Source organism: Malus sylvestris, chromosome 12 (assembly GCF_916048215.2).
Source record: "Malus sylvestris chromosome 12, drMalSylv7.2, whole genome shotgun sequence".
Classification (NCBI taxonomy): domain Eukaryota; kingdom Viridiplantae; phylum Streptophyta; class Magnoliopsida; order Rosales; family Rosaceae; genus Malus; species Malus sylvestris.
The window spans coordinates 18623048-18645138 of record NC_062271.1 but is presented as its reverse complement, the minus strand read 5'-3'; the positions used below and the strand labels follow the sequence as shown (position 1 = coordinate 18645138).

At 36.6% G+C, this 22091-nt stretch overlaps 2 protein-coding genes across 2 annotated transcripts; both read right to left on the bottom strand.

Annotated features, from left to right (window-relative positions):
- Nucleotides 1-621: 621 nt before the first annotated feature.
- Nucleotides 622-3137, bottom strand: LOC126593035 (DNA-binding protein S1FA-like). The gene is made up of 2 exons (XM_050258889.1): nucleotides 2965-3137; nucleotides 622-1264 (listed from the first exon to the last, which is right to left on the bottom strand). Exons 1-2 carry the CDS (start codon nucleotides 2998-3000, stop codon nucleotides 1070-1072), a joined length of 231 nt encoding a protein of 76 aa, XP_050114846.1. The 5' UTR covers nucleotides 3001-3137; the 3' UTR covers nucleotides 622-1069.
- A 9357-nt stretch (nucleotides 3138-12494) lies between these two features.
- On the bottom strand, nucleotides 12495-14996 carry LOC126591751 (L-type lectin-domain containing receptor kinase VIII.1-like). Its single transcript, XM_050257434.1, has one exon. The coding sequence runs from the start codon at nucleotides 14813-14815 to the stop codon at nucleotides 12692-12694; it is 2124 nt and encodes a 707-aa protein (XP_050113391.1). The 5' UTR covers nucleotides 14816-14996; the 3' UTR covers nucleotides 12495-12691.
- Between the last annotated feature and the right edge of the window lie 7095 nt (nucleotides 14997-22091).

Genomic DNA, 22091 nt, shown 5'->3' with positions numbered 1-22091 from the left:
AGCTCAGAAATCATCCAAATATGAGTGTTCAAAGTCGGCTCTGAGGGTGTGCAAAAGGTGCCACCGCGCAGACCCCCAATTTGGAAGAGCCCCAAATTTTCATTACATGTACACAAACGCATGTAATATATATTTAAATGTGCATGATAATTACAGTTCCAGCGCAAGTGGTTAAGAACCCCTAAATATCAGGGCTGGGCATGTGAGTGAGTGTTGGTGATTTCATGAAACTTGTGAAGAAACAAAGTGGTATATAGACATCACAGAAACCAAGTCAGCATTTGATTGGTTTGAGTATAAGTCGACTCCTCATCGGAGTAGATCGCATTTCAATACTCATACCAAATGTGATATAGTAACAAGTTAAAAGCTGCTATCTTGGAAGCAAAAGATAAGCCCATTCGGGGTATGGTTAAGAGAAACAGTTTGGAATATGCTGGTGGGGCAAAGTATACATCACAAGCTCAATCTCAATGTCAATCTCAATTTCAAGTTACAACTCATGATGTTTGCTGCTTCTACATCACCAGCAAAATCTCACTCGGTCACAAACAAATTAGTTTTGTGTCCTTAATTTTCCTATGAACATGTTTACGAGGGAAATTGGAAGCTAAGTGAAAGTTCATGGGAAAAATCGGCAATTTACTCTAATAAGATATGAAGGAAAAGTTTTAAGAGCAAAACAAGTCCAAGTTCTGGATTACATCCTATTGTACGAAGAATTCTGCAATACAACCAAGCATTTGGTGGTTCCTTCCAAACATTTGGTAACAGATATCTTTCCAAGTTCTAACTATTCCTTCAACAAAGGAAAGGCTCAGTACAAATGGGAAATTAAAGAGATAAAGCTGTTTTTCAGTAACAGCATTCTCACTCCCTGGTCTCTACGATGATACAGGGTTAACGTAACTTCCGACGTTCCAACTAAAGTTCAATCCCCTCGAGTATTAACGTAAACAAAGAAAAAAAACCTTCTGAATCCCAAACACATAAGGCGCTTGGAGAAACTTCTGAACACAACACTTCAAGACATGATGGAGGGATGCAATAAAAAACAAGTTCCTCTTATTTACTCTCCTGGAGCAGAGACGCCTTGCTTCAGCCTCTCCTTTTTCAGCTTCTTCTTAGACACTGGCTTCTTCTTCTTCGGGGGAAGAGTTCTCTGAGCATACACGTAAAGCGCATAGTTTCCAACCAAGAAAAGCAGCAGCAGCCCAACAACAACAATCAACACTATCAATCCAGGGTTAAACCCTTTTGCATCCTGCAGAATCACCACTGCAATTATATTTCGTCACAGACACTTGTGCACAAACAAAGAAGATAAAACAAAATAGAGGGAAAATGTATACTACTGGAATCCCCCGCTCAACATTTGCCTCAAGTAATCAACAGCCACTAGCTACCACTGTAATTAATATTCATTCTCTCATTCAACTGGATATTTATACTCGCTTCCCATATGATAATGCCTATAGAAGATGCAATAGCATCCAAGTTCCAGAATTGCGTTCACTTGAATCGAATTGTGTGATTTTGCAGGTCATATCAAAATATGGTTTTGGGAATTGAATTTATGGAACCGGCCTATAGGGTTTTATCGTTTCTTCCCTAAAAGAATGTGAGAGATTACATTTTAATTAACCAGAAGCAGAAGATGAATTAGTAGCAGGTTATCAAACCGAATACTCAGGGTACAAAAATGGTTTATTTTGTGTCTACATAAAAAACTTGTGAAGATCCCACTGGCCTAGTCCTGGTATTCCTTAAAAAAAATTAAAAACAAAGCGGTGTGTATTAAAATAGCTCAAAGAAATATAACAATTTTAAGACAGAGGCTAATGAGTGATGACCATAATCTCTGCCTGCTAGGAAACCATATTTTTGTAAGTTACTCTCTCTCTTCCTCACAAATCCACATTAAATGCATAAATATATTATGCCTACAAACAAATTATAAGTGATTTGCAGGGAAAAATTAAAGTGTGAAGCTTATTTCACAGTTTCTTCGCTAATAAACAAAATCTAAACTAGAACAGAGCTTGTTTAAAGGACAGAATGAGATTCAATCCCAATAGGGTCTTAAATATGTGTAAATCAATTGGAAGAATTATTGACAAGCATGCATATATGAACCCACACACCTACAAACTTAATAGTGAAATATAAAGTGACTCATAAAGGCCATGAAACATTAGGTCATGGTAGAAACCCAATAGTCAAATGGACTGGTGAGAGCCGTGAGACTGAAACTCATGGTTTGAGTTCTGATGGAGGAGATCGATACAATACCACCAAACCCATCCACTGGGTAGTTCGCCAAATATAAATATGATGGATCGACGATAGACCTATTACATTTACAGTAATGGACAAAAAACCCATTTCTATATGAATCGAAATATCATGCACATTGGTTCCACATAATTACATGCATTTGAAGCAAAAACGATTACCATCATTCCCTTAGAAAGACCAACATTTTATCAGCATCTCAATTGAAATATGACGGAAGCCCCAGATATATACAAGAGCAGGGGAACAAAATTCATCAACAAGGAAATCAATCAATAAATTAACAAAACTCCTACAAAATTATGGTGGCATTTGATTTGGCAGTTCTTAATTTACACCTAACACAACAAATCTAATAAAAACAGGCTTGTTTCCTAACAATATGCAAACAAATTTTCAAATTCAATTGTGAAGAAAGCCCAAATAGAATACCAATTCTCAGATCACGAAAATCTTTCATCAAGAAATGTATATCTCTGTCTAAATCAACCAAAACACAAGTCCCAGACATATAATATACCACAAAATCTAAGCATGCATGCATAATTTTCGATTACCAGGACCAATAATCAGCTGAAAATTTGAGAAATCTAAATCCAAATTCCACAAACGAAAAATCAAAATCTCTGAATAAATTGCAGGGGATTTGGGGTTTCTGAGAAATAATACCGAAGGAGGGACCTTGTCCTCGAACTGGTCAGCCATGGCCGTCCTGCCGCTCCGAGCCTGCTAAACTTTGAGAGATCCGGCTCACTGTATCAAACTGTGGACCAGAGAGAGGAATCCGGAAGAAGTAAATACGAAGGGTGAGATCTGGTAACGTATGGAAACGGGGTCTGTGTGTAAATTGGAAAAATATGAGGTGTTTGGACCTATCAGCTACGGACAATTGGATTGACTAATTGTCACTGTCATTGCCAAACTGCCATAAATGGGTTCAGTTTATGTTCAAATTTGAGGTTGAACGGGCTTGGAAATTGAAGATTGGCCATCAATCCAATAAAAAAAAATAGGTTAATTGGGCTTCTATGGATTTGTTTAAAAGGAAAACTAATGAAAAAAGTTTGGAAACTTTGAATTTTAATGATAAGGACAAAATAAAAGGTAAAGTGAATAGTACCAGGATTGACTTTTAGTGTAAAAATGTAGTTTTTCGTTAAAATGAACAGTACCGGGAGCTTTTCGTTAAAGTTCCCTTGTTTAAAAGGACTATAAATTCTCCCCAAATATCAATCTGAATCTCGACTTTTCTTAAGTTATACTAGCATTTACCTACATATTTGTTTGTATGAACACATTTGTTTAGAATATGAGAAGGAGAGAGGGAGAGAGAGAGAGAGAGAACGTAGGGAAAGTGGGAGGTTTTTGGTTTTTTATTTTTTTTAATTTTAAATATTAGAGATATTTAACATCACCTATATGTGAGGTTTCAATAAAAAACAGTAAAATTTGGACATGTGAAATTACATTATTGTCCATCATTTTTTTTGTGTGATAGAAGTTTAAGTTGTCTTTTTACCCTCTTTTTTTGGTGCAGACATCACTCAATTTCATTTACTCCATTCATAAAAATGTCAAGTGTGTTGGCCATATGCCAAATGGTGACTTTGTCATTTTACTAAATCTACGTCTTTCTTTCACTAGAGCCATCGATAATTAACCTCGTTTCTTGTTTCCAATGTCTAGTTCGGTCGTATGTCTCATTACATAAAACTTCTATATCATGATGGTTTATTATAAATTTGGTAAACAAGGATAAGATAAATTTGGTAAACATCGATAATTACCCTTAGTGAATCTCACATTACTTGTCTATAGAGTATTTGAATAGTGATCTTAAATGTAGGACACTTACTTCTAGTTCCTTAGGTTTTAGTAGATGCGAATAAGTCGAGAATCACTATAATTTATGACGAACAAAACATGTCGTTAATACATAATCCTACTTCCACTCCAACCCATTGAATTTGCTTAGACAACTGATACCATGTCAAGTAAAGGCTTGCCATTTAGGGCACGTTTGGTGGGTTGGCATGGATATGACTTTGTAGTATTGGACTGGATTAATTGGATGGGGCTTGATTGGATTCATGTCCATTAAGTGGTACTCACTAGCCAGTAATGGCTATGGTTATTATTATTTTGTTAAATATTAAACTTTCAATATTTTCAATATAAAACAAAAACTTTTAATAAATTTAATCAGAAAAATAAATTAAGGAAACAAAATAAAAATAAAAAAATAAAAAGAATAAAAACAACAAAGAGGCACAAGGCTGGTCTTCCTCTCTGCAACAACCCCTCGTGACCCACCCAGACCCTGCAATCAAACAGCACTCACGACCCCTGCAGACCGCTTGTAACCTCCGACCCACCTTCAACGACCTGTGACCCACACCTAAAAAATCAGATCTCTAATTCACAAGAAGAAAGGAGATGAGAGAATTACGTGCAGCGAATAGGTGAGCTTGTCGGAGTTGTCACCGAAGTTGAGAAAGAACATTGGAATTTGCTACCATAATAGAGAAAGAAGAAAGGACGCCCACAAAGGCTAAGGGGCATACAAGTCCAATTTAGCTCATCAAATACCGAACTTTAAATCCAGTATGTCATATTATTTAGCTCATCAAACTTCGGCTAGGTACAACATACAAGTCCAATTTGAAAAAAAGGATAACTTGCCCTAATCAGCCCACCAAATGAGCCCAGGGTTTGACTTCGGGTATTTGTAACTTGGGCACCTTGTTGGGATCCAATATGTCCTATTAAAGGCAGCATACCTAAAAGCTCCTTGGAACCCCTCTTTTACATAGCAAGTTTTGTAAGGACCATGTTTTATACATGAATTCTTAACATACCTTAAACTCTTGTAATTAATATATTGTCTCAGTTGCACCCTGTATGCACTGGCGGATCCATTAAGGGGCAAGCAGAGGCGGAGCCACAGTGGGGTCAATGGGGTCGCACGACCTCTTGGAAGCCATGGAAATAACCTTAGAGGTCCCTTGGAGCTGCTGGTACGACCTCTTGGAGCTGCTGGTGCGACTTCTTGGAGCTACACACCACGTGGTCGACGAAATGTCTTAAAGAAGAAGAAGGCTTGCAGGTTGAAGAAGAAGGAGACGCGCCGTGCGCGCGACGTTTTTTTTTTTTTAAACAACCTAGGCAAAACGACGTCGTTTTGGCCCAGGGAATATTTTTTAAATGACCTGACCAAAACGACGTCGTTTTGGGCCAGGTCTGAAAAAAAAAAAAAAAAAAAAAAAAAGCCTTTCCTTCTTCATTCACAGATCCGACTCCTCCATCCATTCCCCAATTTTCTTTTGTTTTCTCCTCATCCAACCCTAAGTTCCAAACTCAATCCCCCCCAAACCCTCAACTCCATCTCCTCCCTTGCTGCTGCCATTGAGTTGCCTTTGTGCTGCCGTCGTTGTCGTTGTGGTGGTGGTGCCGCCAGCTACTCTCTTTGTATTTGCTCATTGTTATTGTGAAATTTCACAATTCAAGTAAGTTCTAAACCCTATGTATGATATATTTAATTTAATTGAAACCTAATTCATATTTATTTTGATTATATTGTGAGTTTTTATTTTCATTATTTTGTATATGTAGAATATATTTAATTTAATTGAAATTCAATTCATATTTATTTTGATTATATTGATAGTTTGTTTATATTGTGAGTTTTTATTTTCATTATTTTGTATACGTAGAATATATTTAATTTAATTGAAATCCAATTCATATTTATTTTGATTATGTTGATGGTTTGTTTATATTGTGAGTATTTATTTTGAATATTTTGTATATGTAGAATTATTATGGAACGGTTTTTTAAGAGAAAGTCATCATCGGGTTTAGGTAGTTCGAATAATGTTGATAGTTCAAATATTGTTGGTAGTTCAAGAACTCCAAGTTCAAGACAAAGTCAGTTAGATGGTGTTTTGGGTAATCTTCAAGCGGATCCTAGATTAAGAACTCGAATGATAGATTATGATGCTAATATGAGAGATGAGGTCCGAAGATCATATATACAAAAAGGACCTTGTCAACCTAGAGGTCATAATTTCCTAATAACTAATATATCGGGAATTAATCGACGCTTCATTCCCCAATGGTTTGATGAGTTTGATTGGTTGGAGTATAGTATATCTAAAGATGTGGCATTTTGTCTCTATTGCTATCTCTTTAAAACCAATTTTGAACAAGTGGGTAGTGAAGCTTTCACTAGAGATGGATTTAAGACTTGGAAGAAAGGGAGAGAAAGATTTAAGATGCATGTTGGACCAGTTAGGAGTGTTTATAATAAGGTTAGAGAAGCTGTTACAAATTTGATGAATCAAGCTACACATATTGAAACGGCAGTGAGCAAACACTCCGACCAAGCTCATAAGGCTTATCGCACATGCTTGAATGCATCAATCAAGCACACTACGTTTTTATTGCGACAAGGTCTTGCTTTTCGTGGCCATGATGAAAGTGCCACTTCAAGCAATAGGGGAAATTACTTGGAGCTATTGCAATTCCTTGCAAATAATGATGATAAAGTTAGAGAAGTTGTGATGGAAAATGCTCCGGAGAATCTCAAATTACTAGCTCCTTCCATTCAAAAAGAAATTGTGAATTCATGTGCCCTTGAAACACTTGATGCTATCATGGATGGTCTAAAAGATAGCTTCTTTTCAATATTGGTGGATGAAGCACGTGATGTGTCGGTGAAAGAGCAAATGGTTATGGTGTTGCGTTATGTGGATGACAACAGACATGTAATTGAAAGATTTGTGGGTATCCAACATGTTACCGACACTACTTCAAGTTCACTAAAGGATGCTATTGACACATTCTTTTCTCGCAACGGTTTGAGCTTTTCCAAGCTACGAGGACAAGGTTATGATGGTGCTAGCAATATGAGAGGTGAGTTGAATTGTCTTAAAACAAAGATATTAAGAGAACAACCTTGTGCATATTATGTTCATTGCTTTGCTCATCAACTTCAACTAGCTTTTGTTGTCGTAGCAAAGAAGAATACAGACATTGCCTCTTTTTTTTCAACGGCTAATAGTGTGGTTAATCATGTTGGAGTATCTAAGCGGCGTGATTTACTTAAACAGCAACTTCAAGAAGAGCTTGTGATAGCTTTTGAAAATGATTGTCTTATAACGGGACGAGACTTAAAATTAAGAAACAGGTCTCAAACATGTTGGGGACACACGATGAAACTCACATTATGGTACCTTGATTAGCATCATTTCCATGTTTTTATCCGTGGTTCATGTGCTTCAAATGGTTATTGATGATAATCCCAATGAAAGTGCGGGTGAAGCAAATAAGTTAATGAGAGAAATACGTACTTTTGAGTTTGTGTTTCACCTTTTCTTGATGAAAGTCATATTGGGACTCACAAATGATTTGTCATAAGCATTGCAAAGGAAAGATTAAAAAATTGTGAATGCAATGACTTTAGTGAAATCATGCAAGGAAAAGCTACATTGGATGAGGAATAATGGGTTCAATATATTGGTTGATGAAGTATCTTCTTTTTGTGAAAAACATCATATTGATGTTCTTAACATGGAAGAGACATTTATACTTCCAGGGAGGTTAACGCGTAATGCTCCAATAAAGACAAATCGTCATCATTATCGTGTGAAGCTCTTTATTTATGTCATTGATGAGCAAATTACAGAGTTAGAGGATCGCTTTAATGGGGTAAATACTGAGTTGCTTATTTTTTTGGCATGTTTGAGTCTGAAAGATTCATTTGTAGCTTTTGATAAACCAAAGTTACTTCGTCTTATTCAATTTTATCCTCAAGACTTTTCAGATGAGGATCGTTTGGCACTTGAAGATCAACTTGAGATTTATATTCATTATGTGTGTTCCAGTAGTGATTTCTCTCAATTGGAAGGGATTGGTGATCTTGCAAAAAAAAAATGGTGGAGACAAGGATGCATCAAGTATTCAATTATGTATATTTGCTCATTACATTGTCTTTAGTTTTACCAGTTGCAACTGTTTCAGTGGAGAGAGTATTTTCTGTCATGAATATTGTTAAGGGTCCACTTAGGAACAAAATGGGAAATCAATGGTTGAGTGATATCTTGCTTGTTTATATTGAGAGAGATATTTTTGCTTGTATTGAAAATGAAGCTATAATGCTTCGTTTTCAAAATATGAAACCTCGTCGTGGACAATTATAGCTTGTAATATTGTTTCTGTTATGAATTATGAATGAAAGTACTATGATTTCATTTTCAATATGTTTTTTCATCCTAAATTTTTATTTGGACTTTTACACTAAGACCCCTTGTGGTAAGATTCTTGGCTCCGCCACTGGCTGACCCCCCCGAACTTCAATGAACGTCCATAGATACCTTAGGTGCTGATCCTCTGAACTTCGGTGAATGTCCATGGATACCTTGAGTGCTGCCCTTTTGAAGATTAGAATTGGCTTCATACATGCCCTCCAACCGACTTTAGGCTTACAAAAACCCGATGAATGTCCATGAATACCTGGGGTGCTGCCCCTTGCATACATTAACATGTATGTAGTATGCATTTTCAGATGACTTCAAGCCTACCAAGACTTAATGAAATTGCGATATGTGTGATATTTCTGGTATAAAAAAAATTTGCACGCGTATTGACCCCCTTAATATTATTTCATGGATCCATCATTGCCTGTATGATGAGATAAGTGTTATGTATTTAAATAGTGCACAATCTATTCATTAGATAGTTATCATGTAGTGTCACCAATTGCAATAAAATCTCACAAAAAATCTGGCATGATGGCACGTGATTCATAGGTTGTATTATCCAAATCCTTCCCATCATATACAAATCACTTACCAAACTCAGTATATTCTTTAACCTTAAGGATGACAAACATAGTAGGGAATTAACGGGCCCAAATCTTTCCCATCATTCCATCCTACTACCCCACGGAATTCAAATCAAGTATCAAAGTGGTTAAGGATGCTATGTCCTCAAGGCATCATAATAACTTATCTTTCTTTCTGGTAAGTATGTCCTCTGTGTTAGGCCCGGCCCACAAACCTACCTGGCATTTTGATTTTGCAATCTTCTCATTTAGACATTTATTCTGCTTTTTCGACTCTCCTTCTCATCATACAATATTACACGATAATTCGATCCATTTATTTGCTAGGTCATCATCAAAATATCATCTTTTTTTTTTTTTTTTAAATAAATTGAATCTGAAATCGATTGTATAACATTTATCCAATAAATAGACGAATCATATTTTTCATTTAAACACTTAAATCTTCAAAATGCTAATTGAACTGTTAAACGATTTTATACTTGATTATTTTTTTTAGATTTGATCCTTAAAAGGTGACTTAGAAATTAGATAACTCTAATCATCAAACAACGTTACATGATGAAAACAGAAACCAAGAAAATAAAATAAAAAGGTTTGAATGTGAAAGTTGCTAACACCCATTTTCTCTTAAATCAATGTACCTAATTAAGTACTTTTCAAGTATTTTAGTTCCATTATTTAGTGCTGACAAGATTCTAAATTACGCATGTCAATGAACCTTACATAGAGTCCCCGTCCAAAAAGAAAAAGGTCATATATATGAATGGTCGGTACGACCGTACAAGGCATACATCACTTTATCTCAGATTTTGGGCTTTCTGAAAAAAATAAGAGTTGTATAAACTATTTGTATTTGCAAGTGGTTTTTTTAATACCAATGGTTTTTTACTTCAATGATGAAAATGAGTTCGGTTCTAACATAACGACGTGAGTTCGAACTTTGTCGGTAATTAATCTAACATTTAACTTAACAAAATCTATCATTTTTGACAAAAAAAAAAAACTATTTGTATTTTTATCCAATTGGTGAATGCCACTTCAGCAAATAGGGTTTGACATTGTTCTCCGTTCTGTAAATTCACAACAACAACAAAAAAAAGAATATAAAAATCCATCACTTTGAGCAACAAATCTTAGGTATCTGCGTTTTCTGCATCTAAATGCACTTTGGTAATTGGTATATTCATGAACAGTTGAGGGAGTTTATAAATAAAAAATAAAATAATAAAATAATAAATAAAAAAAGAGTATTCCTTGTAGTACTTTGAAAATTGGTCCTTGAAAATTTGTATATAATTCCGACAAGTTTGAGTTGGATGGATTGGATTGGACAATTGCCATGCAATTTGCACGTCATGGTTTAGGACAATGAGATTTCGTAAAAGTTCCAACAATGCATTATGCATACGAAGAAAAAGTTTAGCAACGCCTTTTGGACTGTAAGCCACTAAATTTCAATGTAAATTGCGTCACGTTGTTAATTTTGTCAATTGTTTCATCAAATTGAACGTTCTTCTCGTTTATTTTGTAGCAGCATTTGAGTTTGTTGCATGTGTGTTTAAATTTCAATTCCTCCTACAAGAATTTCAAGTATTTACTAATTATATCCTTGTCAATATGGAATTTATTTTGAAATAAGAAAAAATTGAGACAGAATTCACATATTGGCACTAACTGAAAGTTTAAAGGCTCAAAAATCAATTGAAATTCCAGAAAACAAAATAGTATAAGGTCTAATATTCAGGAGACATTTGCTAAAGCTTTCCCCTCATGCTAACTAGAAAAGTATCTAGCTTTTAACTCTAAACAACCACACCCTCTTTTTTTTTTTTTTTTTTATTCAATTTCAATTCATCCTATAAATTTGTAAGATTAATTTTTACTGATTTTATCATCATCCCATAATGTTCTTGCTATTAATGCTCAAAACTTGCAAGTTAACAAATTAAAACAATAACCATTGGTGGGCTTGGGATATAGATTAAAATGAGAAGGACTCAAGGTTTAAGTGGTTTAACCCTCAAAATTATACTATATCTTCTGTGTCGAATGATTGATTTCAATACTACAAATTGTGATTGTCTAAGATATAGGCACCCAATGAACCCATGCAGCCATTCTCTCACCTTCCTAGCACTTAATGTGCCATGGCATACTAACAACTTTTTACCCACTAGCTGAACTTTCGCGGTGAAGTGACATTTGCCCAGTCGTAATCACACACCTTTTTTGGATGAGACACGTTAAGTGCCCTGCTCGACCTTGGTTAATAACCCCGTCTCCCCAAGTGTCGTCCTAAATATGGTACCTTTATGTCTCATCCTAGGCCTTTGCATTCAATTGCTAGTCGCCATGTGCCCAATTGACGTCTGAGTATGCTTGGTCCTGAAACCTTGTGTCATAAAGTTGTCAGTCTGCCCACGTACCTCTAACGGTCTGAAAATACTTTATTTAGATGATCAGGTTTGGCGCTCGGGAACATTTTCCTCTGAACCCCTTGGATCTTGGGCTTCTTAAGCTTGTTTGGTCTTTGATCTCACTTTGAGCTTTTCGTAGCCTCTTTTTTAGCCTGCACCATTTTGTGCGCTCAAAAGTAACCAGCATTACCACTTGCAATTAACATTTAGTTGATCAAATTAACCAAAAGCTTAAAGGAAAGTAAAGAAGCTTAAAGGAAAGAGGTAAAGTATGTAAACCACTTTGATATCTTATAAAGAGCAATCATGATACATTTCAAAGATAAGCGCCTTGAATTGAAGAACCCACAAAAAAAACACGACTAATTTTAGAAACATTAAAAAGGAAACGCAAAGCTCAAAGTTGGGAACACAAAACAAAAGAAAAAAAAAAGAAAAAGAAAAAAAGAGTGCCTTTGAAGATTCAATCACACCCAGCCACCACAACCACCAGCAGTCTTGATGAAAAGAAGTTTCTAAAAAGCTAATAATAAATATGAATTCATTTTCCTATGCTATACTTTACCAAGCCCCTACTCAAACTCGAATGTCCACTTTTGACAATAGGAATTGACATTGCTTGTGAAATAAAGCATTATATCCCAACCCCACCTCCCTCTCCACTCCATAATGCTAATCTTTCATCAACATTCACCAATCAAATTTAGACAATGAATCCCACTCATTCTTCAACCTCTCCTACCAATGTCACCCCCTTCATGTTTTGTTTGAGGAGAAACCAACTCGGAAACTTTGATGCAAGAGGAGGAGGAACTAAACTCGGGACCTTCGATGCACGAGGGATTACTCTTAATTACTAGCAAATATTCTTGGTCGTTTGAGTTACAAGTCATTTCAGATATTGTAAGAAGTAATCTTAATCACTGACATCCAGATTCGAGAACTCAGAAGCAAAAGTGAATACTCATAATTGTTTGAGTTACAAGTCATTTTGCATTTCAAAAGGAAATTGGGAGAGTATAAATTATGTTTTTTTTATACAAATAATTCAACACCAAAATTTTGCTGCTAATTAAATACAAAAACAAATGAAATATCACATTAAATCTACACCGTTAAATATTATAATTAATCAGACGATGTGATCGCCGCCGAAGTTGTGTTCGGAGGAGGACGTTGAGATCGTGATCATGCCATTGCAGTCCGAAACTGTGTCCTGCAAACTCATCAAAAGATGTGAGGTGCTGAAACTTGTTGAAGGCTTTGTTCTTGGCACGATTGGGACTTCAGCTTCACCCACCAGCATTTGGACCACACCTCTCATTGCCGGTCTACAATTTGGGTCAGGATGTGAGCAAGCCAGCCCTACCAACAACACATTCCTCATCTCCCCCTCATCAAATTGCCCCTCCAGTCTTGGGTCCGCCGCCGTCAACAGCCGCCCGTCTCGGTGCAATCCCCACACCCACTCCACCAAGTTATTACACGCACCAACTTTCCCAACCCCACTCACCTCCCTCTCAATTGGCCTCCTCCCACTCCCCACCTCCAGCACCACCGCCCCAAAGCTAAACACATCAGTCTTCTCAGTTGCCCTGCCTGTCAACAAATAATCCGGCGCCAGATACCCCATTGTCCCGGCCGCCACCGTGGCATCCGGGGACTTATTGTGCTCGATTTGCCTCGCCAAACCGAAATCCCCCAAACGGGCATTGAACCCTTCATCCAGCATTATATTGCTGGTCTTAATATCTCTATGGATCACCTGGTTTTCGCACTCTTGGTGCATATAGGCCAAAGCAGAGGCAACTCCCAGTAGAATTTTACGCCTGTGAGGCCATGGCAGCGGCGTTCTTGCCTCGAACAGTGCTTTGTCCAGACTGCCATTCGGCATCAACTCATACACCAACAAAATTTCGCCCTTCTCGTGGCACCAACCTTGGAGCCTCACCAAATTCCGGTGTCTGAGAGTTCCAATTGTCGACAATTCCGACAAGAACTCGTTCTTCCCCTGACTGCTGTGGCTGCACCTCTTCACCGCGACAATGTCGCCCGTGTCGGATAATACGCCTTTATAGACTGTTCCGAAAGCGCCGTGCCCGATGATTCTGTTGGCATTGAAGCACTTGGTAGCTGCCTTGAGCTCCCTGTAAGTGAACTCCTTCGGCATTTTAATGATATCCGAAGCGATATTCGAATCCGATTTCTTGACTAGTTTGACTTTCTTGGAGTAAACCCAGATCAAAACCCCGGCAAACAGAGCCAAAACGAAAGCGGAAGCGGTGACAACTCCGGCGACGGCTCCCGGACCTTCTCTGCAGAGATGATTATGGCAGGAAGAAGACGACTTGCTGTTCTTCTGATTAGTACTGGTAGCATTACTAGAAGAAGACCCACTTGGCGGAATTGACGGCGGTGGAGATTTGACTGAACTGGCAGTTGGATTCATCAGAGTGGTGGTCGGCGGCGGCGGAGACCCGGATGGTGGAACAGGGGAATCGAACGACGAGCTGAAGCTCCACCACTCGACGCTGTGAATCTCCGTGCTTCCCTGGGTCGACCCGGAAAACCCAACGTACATAAAATCGCTTACGTACTGGCCCAGATCGAGAGAGAATGATAGAACCGGGTCTTTGGGTTTCAGATTCGAGTACGAAACCGAGACGTTGATCACCCCACTAGACCCGTCGTACTCGATCCACGAGTTCACCAGATCGCCGCTCTTTAGATCGATGTCGACGGAACCCAGATCGCTGACACGTGTCGACACCATGGAGTTCAGATCCAATCCGACGTGGTTCCCGTTGATGTCTTTGAACTCGACGTCCATGAGTGTGTCGAACTCGACGGCAACGAAATCCGACCCGGTAGACTGTAGGCCGAGGGACCCGCCCGCGTCGCCAAGGGCCGAGTCGTCGGAAGAAATGAGGAAAGCGAGTCCGCCGCCGATGGAGGAGGGGTTGAGGTTGGTGACGGAGAATGAGAAGAATGTGAAGAAGCTCGCCGGAAACGGGGAAGAGGGCTGGCGGAAGCGGATGGGTTTGGCGTATAAAACGCGGCCGGCGCCGGAGTTGGGAACGGCGAGGTCGCGGGTGAGCCGCACACTCCCATTGTTCAGGTGAGCATCGCCGACGAGCTTCAAGCTGCTCAATGTCAGGGTGCCGAAGTCGAATTCAGTGGCGGCCACGACGGCGAATACGGCTGCGTTTGGAACGCAAAGAACCAGAAAGTAAAGGAAGCAGTGACAATCCAACATTGTCAATGGCGACGAAGGAAACCCATCAGAAAATTTTCTGTGGTGTGTGTTGAGATGAAGAAGAAGAAGAAGATTGAAATGGAATGAATGAATCACGTGTTTGGGTTTCTAGACAGAGAAAGAGAGAGAGTAAAGAGGGGAGAGAGAGTGGGTGATGGGGAGTCGTATTCTTTGCCTTAAAACAGAACAAAGCGGAGGAAGCAAACAAGGAATATGAAGGAGAGGATACAGAACAGAATCCAGAGGTGACAAGTGGAACAACAGTGCGCCACGTGTCCTTTTGCAACGGTTATTTTTTCGGTGGTGATAAGAGTGAGAGTAATAGATAAAAGGGAGTTCTGGATAAATTTTTAAATGTCATCACGTGATATATTACGTGTTATTATATAAATGATAAAAATTTTAATTTTTTTTAATTATTAATTTTATTGTCATATATATTTTATTATTTATATAATAACATATAATATATTATTTCGTATTCTCATCACGTTAAAAAAAATCTTTAGAATCTTGGCTTTCTGGCTTTTACTTTGGGAGGCTCGTGCCACTAGTAAATTTACCACTGGGAATTTACGGAAAATTTCTGGTGGCACGTGCGGTGTAACGAGTATTCGTTGTCACGCTACTTTTGTTTTGTTTTCTTACCAATTATTTTGCTTTGCTAGTTGTGAGTCAATAATGTCACCTAATTGTCAAGGATCAATGTTAATTACATGGAACTATGAGATTTAACGGGGCTAAAATTAGATAGATTCTTTCGTAATATTTAATAAATATTTGTCACGTATTTAAAAAAGATAATGTTAAGAAGATTAAAATTTAAATTAAATTTATAAATCAAATAATATATCGCCAATAGGAAATAAAGTTGTTAATCAACGCTTAAGTAACAATACAATTATCAACAACCACATTGTTGGGTTTATAAATTTAGTTTTGAAAATTTGGTCTCCCTAACATTATCTTTTTAAAAATATCATACTCTTCAACTCTTATCAATTGCACAGTAAATTAGTTAGACGAGAGAATCTCTAAAAAAAATGGGGTTACAAATAATTTTTTTGGCTTTTTAGTCAAAATGGTCTATGAGATTAACTCGTCGCTTTGGTTCTTGAGATTTGAAATCAATAGAAGTGGTCCATGAGTTTATCCATCATTAGTCACTTTGGTCGTTCATGAAAAATCTCCATTAAATAAGGATATAATTACGTAAATACCCTCAATTTTTTGTTAAATCATTTTGGCCCATTGTCTATTAAATTAATGATACTTTTGTCATTTTGATCTTTATTTAACAGAAGTTTTCATGGAATGACCAAACTGATTGATGGTGAACAAACTCATGGATCATTTCTATTGATTTTAAATTTAAAGGACTAAAGTGGTGAGTTATAGTTTAAGGGTTAAAAGTCTTTTTATTTCCTCCAATGCGAAACTAAATAGGGGGTTTCCATAACTTTCTCCACATTCTTTAGCAAAATCGAGATAATGTTGTAGTTACACTCACTTTATTCTTCATTATTAAAAGTAGCTTTTTAGCCAAATTGGCTTTTGAGATTTGCATAGCTTTCACTTTAGTCCCTGAAATTTGAAATCAATAAAGTAGTCATTGAGATTGTCCACCATCAATCATTTTGGTTATTGGGTGAAAAATTATGTTAAATAAGGATCCAAATGACAAAATTACCCTCAATTTAATAAACAATAGGCCAAAATGATTTTATCAAAATTGAGGGTAATTTTGTCTTTTTATTCTTATTTTATGGAGATTTTCCATGGAATGACCATTGATAGTGGACAAACTCAGTGACCAATTCTATATATTTCAAATCTCATGGACCAAAGTGAAGAGTTATGCAAATCTTAGGAACTATTTTGGCTAAAACACCTTAAAGGTACAACAAAAACAAAGAGTGTTGAAAGTGAAGATACATATATCATTATTTAACAGCATTGACAATGAAGATGCTATTATAGGATGCATGTTTTATCATGGTAACGTGATGGACGCTATGGTTATGGTGCTCTTCAGTGAATTTGTATACCTCCAAACCATCTCCTAAATCCCACACCCTGCCTCAATACCTAAGACCTTCTCCAACATTTAGGTTAAAACTTAAAATTTTTAACCAAAAAAATTTAGGTTTCAGTTTAGAAACAGTTTTTATCCTCCAACCCTTCTAGGTTAAATTTTTAGCCCAAGATTATTAAAGAATGAATTTAGGATAATTATTTTCTTAAAGTAACTTTAAAAAAAATTATGTAGATTATTCTAATTTAATTTATAAACATCCTAACCTAAAAATATTTAAATTCTGATATATATTGAAAAATCACTAAATTGTCATCATGAAACTCGTGGAACACTACGAAAGAATATGAAACACATAAAATAATTTTTTTTAATTACTTTAGCTGTTAGATTTAAATTTGGACCGTTAGATAAATTTTTTTTATCGTTGGATTTGATCAAATTATATCTTAGCCGTTGGATTCAATGAATTTATAAATATAAAAAAATACACATATATGATGGACAAGCCCCATTAAATTAGGGATGAATCATTGACTAAATTTGGCCTATAAATGAATTTTAGGTTTTAACTCATATTGGTCTCAAGGGTTGGAACAAGTTAGAGTAAATTTAGAACCTAAAATTTGAGTTTTACTCAAATATTTTTTTTATTGCATAAATTAGATGTTTTACAGGTCATGTGACGTGATACGAGAAATACAATTAACATATATGTAAAAACGCTCAAGTCATTTACATAAGGGTTGTGATTTTCACACACCCTTAGCTACTTTTCCCACACCCCTCCCTATTTTTTAATAGTTAATTGGTATCATACTATTTAATCTTCCATATATACCCTTCCTACTTTTTGATGGTAATTAATGAAAGATTAAATAAGGAGGGGTATATATGAAAGATTAAATAGTATGATACCAATTAAGTACTAAAAAATAGGGAGAGGTGTGGAAAAAGTAGTTAAGGGTGTGTTAAAATCACAACCCTTTACATAGTTAAGGGTGTGATAAAATCACAACCCTTTACATCAACTTTTTACGTAGAGTAGACAATGACAATGTATAGTATAGGGACCAAGTATGGAATACTGACCAATCATCTTCCTTTTGCTTCCTCATAAGCACTAGGCAACCTGATGAGCCTGCACACCCCTTAGGGCTGTTGCGTGGGTTTGACGGTTGTACTAGTTTCATAATTTCATTCCAACTCCCGGGTGATGGGATGTGGATTGTGTTGAAATTTAGGATTATTTTATTGTTTGAATTTGGGCTTAGCCCATTAGTATTAGAGTTTCGTTTTCTTACTTATCAGGGTTAGGTTAGTTTTCTATATATATGATGTTTTGTAGCTTGTAGAATTAACATGTTAGTCACAATGTAGCCTCTTAGGGTTTTGTAGCCGTTCCGGCATTCTCATTTGTTTAATAATATTTTTATTATTTTGTTAATCTTGTTTGTTCCACACTCTGATATTCAACTGCTAGTGGAATTTACCGCGGTAGTCTAACTCTTTCGGATGTTGAGAAGATATAGATGCATTTTAGCCCCATGATTATCAACCTGTGATACACCAACACCAGTTATCGAACCCAAGACACGTTCTGTGTGAAATTATACGGGTTTGTAATTTATCTCCAACCACTGTGTCATCCCGTGGTAGTTGTGTTCTTGTGACATTGATTGTTAAATCAACTATAAATTACTTCATATGTTGGATAATGTAAATGTTAGGAGATTACATTTGTGTATCATCTAATGTGGTAAGTGATGTGTATTCTCTGTCATGTTAATTGATGAATTTATATTCATTGGATTTTGGTTTGCCACATATAATATGACACACCAATGTGGTACAAAGATATAATCTCCTTAGCATTACTCGTTGTAGAAAAAAAAAAGGATTGTTTAATAATTAATTTGTTTGCTTGTTTCTATTTTTACTTTTGTTAGATATGGAAGGAAACTACATTAAAAAAAAGGAAATATAAAAGAGTGGATGAAGAACGATGGAACAATTGTAAAATATTTTGTACAAGGAAAGGCAAATAAATACAAAAGTAAAAAATAAAAACCAAAATTATTTAAAGGTCTTGTTTCATAATCATTTCGTTTTGTTTTTGTTTTTGTTATTGAAATATAGTGTGTGAAGTCAAGTATTTTAGGTTTGGCTTTTCTTGTCAAATATTGTAATTGAACCACACATGCTCAATCTAGTTTTAGGCTATACTCTGATTATGGGATGTTGCTGCTGGAGTAAATGTTCAAGATGTGGCACATTTCACATCAAAAAGTTTGTTTATGCATGTGCATTTCATATTTATATTCATGTTGCATTCTGACTAGTTTGATTGTCTAGTCAGTTTTGCGCATTGACTTCTAGTTGTTTGGGCACACAAATTAAGACAACACATATGGGCTAACTGGCACCTTTTTGCTGGTGGTCAATTTTTAGCCATTAATCTGCATATATCTTTTTTTGCGGTTGACAAGCGTTCTTTGCACAAGTTGGCTGATGAAAATTAGGTTTCCTCTGGTATATCTATGTTTTAGGGTTTTAGTTTGTTCTTTAAGGGGTTCATAATTTATTTTAAAGTGAGAGAGTTGTCTTAAAAGCTTTGAGCTTGCTTATTCTCCATTTCTGAAACTCTAATAGTCAAATTTTCTTCAAGCATTAAACACCAATTGTCACATCCCGACCCAGGCCCCCACCACATCTCGGGCTCGACTCCACCATAGCATGATATTGTCCGCTTTGGGCCCCGACCATGCCCTTACAGTTTTGTTTCTAGGAACTCACACGAGAACTTCCCAATGGGTCACCCATCATGGGATTGCTCTCGCACGAACTCACTTAACTTCGGAGTTTCGATGAAACCCGCAGCCAGTGAGCTCCCAAAAGGCCTCATGCTAGGTAGAGATGAGAATATACATATAAGGCTTATAGAATTCACTTCCCTGGGCGATGTGGGATGTTACAATCCACCCCCCTTAGGGGCCTGACGTCCTTGTTGGCACACTTCCGACCAGGGATTGACTCTAATACCAAATTGTCACATCCCGGGCTCGACTCCACCGTAGAACGATATTGTCTGCTTTGGGCCCGACCACGCCCTCACGGTTTTGTTTTTGGGAACTCACACGAGAACTTCCTAATGGGTCACCTATCCTGGGATTGCTCTCGCGCGAACTCGCTTAACTTCGGAGTTCCAATGGAACCCGAAACTAGTGAGCTCCTAAAAGGCCTCATGCTAGGTAGAGATGGGAATATACATATAAGGCTTACATGATCCACTTCCCTGGTGATGTGGGATGTTACACCAATCATTAGGAAGGTTTGCATTGTTTTAATGGTCTAGCATTAAGTTTCAAATCATTATTTAGACCTTGTTTTTGGATTCTTGTCGAATCCAGATTTCACATAACCATCATTGTCATATCATTTGCATTGGTTGTGTTGGTTCTCAATGCCACAAGGTGATGGGCTCAGGAGGAGCTGCCACTTTGTGAAGGTCGAAGGAGTCCATCTCGTGTAAGGCACGGTTGTACAAAGGTATAAGTTGTTGCGTAGATTATGATCTAGGAATTGAGCTTGTGTGGATACCTTATATGAAACTTTTTACACTAGTGTTAGACTCAGTGGTGAGTCTCCGGTTTTTTAACCCAGAGGTTGGGTTTTTCGGCCAAAAACTCTTTATGTTGATTATTGTTATTCTTATTGACATAAATTTAACAGAGTTTAAATGTGCAATGAACTAAACCTTTGTTAACTAGGGTTACGTTAGTAAATAAGTTATAATTGTTTATTTTTGGTTTTGGTAAACTAACAAATCTGATCTTAGTTTACTGGTGACGTTGACTAGTCAGTCAAGTATATATTGAATTTTAAATTATAGGATATTTTTCCTAATACCAATTTCATTGTGAAAGTAAAGTATATGGTGTTAAGAAGAATGAAGAAGTGAACGTGATGGACGCTATGGTTATGGTGCTCTTAAGTGAATTTGTGTACCTCCAAACCATGTCCTAAATCCCACACCCTACCTTAATCTCTATGACCATCTTCAACATTTGGGTTAAAACTTAAAATTTTTAACCAAAAAAATTTAGGTTTTAGCCCAGAAACAGTTTTTATCCTCCAACCCTTCTGGGTTAAATTTTTAGCCCGAGATTATTAAAGAATGAATTTAGGATAATTATTTTCTTAAAGTAACTTAAAAAAAATTATGTAGATTATCCTAATTTAATTTTATAAACATCATAACCTAAAAATATTTAAATTTTGATATATATTGAAAAATCACTAAATCGGCATCATGAAACTCGTGGAACACTATGAAAGAATATGAAACACATAAAATAATTTTTTTTAATTACTTTAAATTTGGACTGTTAGATCATTTTGTTTTATCGTTGGATTTGATCAAATTATATCTTAGCTGTTGGATTCAATGAATTTATAAATATAAAATAAAAAATACACATATATGGTGGACAAGCCCCATTAACTTAGGGATGAATCATTGACTAAATTTGGCCTATAAATGAATTTTAGGTTTTAACTCATATTGGTCTTAAGGGTTGGAGCAAGTTAATGTAAATTTAGAATATAAAATTTGAGTTTTACTCAATTTTTTTTTCTTTTGCATAAATTAGATGTTTTACAGGTCATGTGACATGATGTGAGAAATACAATTAACGTATATGTAAAAGGACATGGCTTCTCAGCTCTCTCAGTTCCCATACACTCCCATCCCTCCTATTTGTACGGTTATGGTTAAGCCACGTCAACATTTTATATCACTATTTCTTTTTGTATTATTATCTCTATAAAAAAATCAATATAAAATGTTGACGTGGCTTAACCGTAATAGCACAAAATAGGAGATGATAGTATATATGGAAACTGGGGGGCAGAGAAGCCGGGTCCTATGTAAAAACTCTCATGTCATTTACGTAATTAACTAACTTTTGAGGTTGCCTAAATGACCTAGATATAGTGGAAATCTTCACATCAACTTTTTACGTAGAGTAGACAATGACAATGTATAATATAGGCACCAGTATGGAATACTGACCAATCATCTTCCGTTTGCTTCCTCATAAGCACGAGGCAACATGATGAGTCTGCACACTCCTTAGGGCTGTTGCGTGGGTTTGACGGCTGTACTAGTTTCATAATTTCATTCCAAATCTTGGGTGATGGGATGTAGAATGTACGAGTTATAAAGGAATTCCTGTGTTT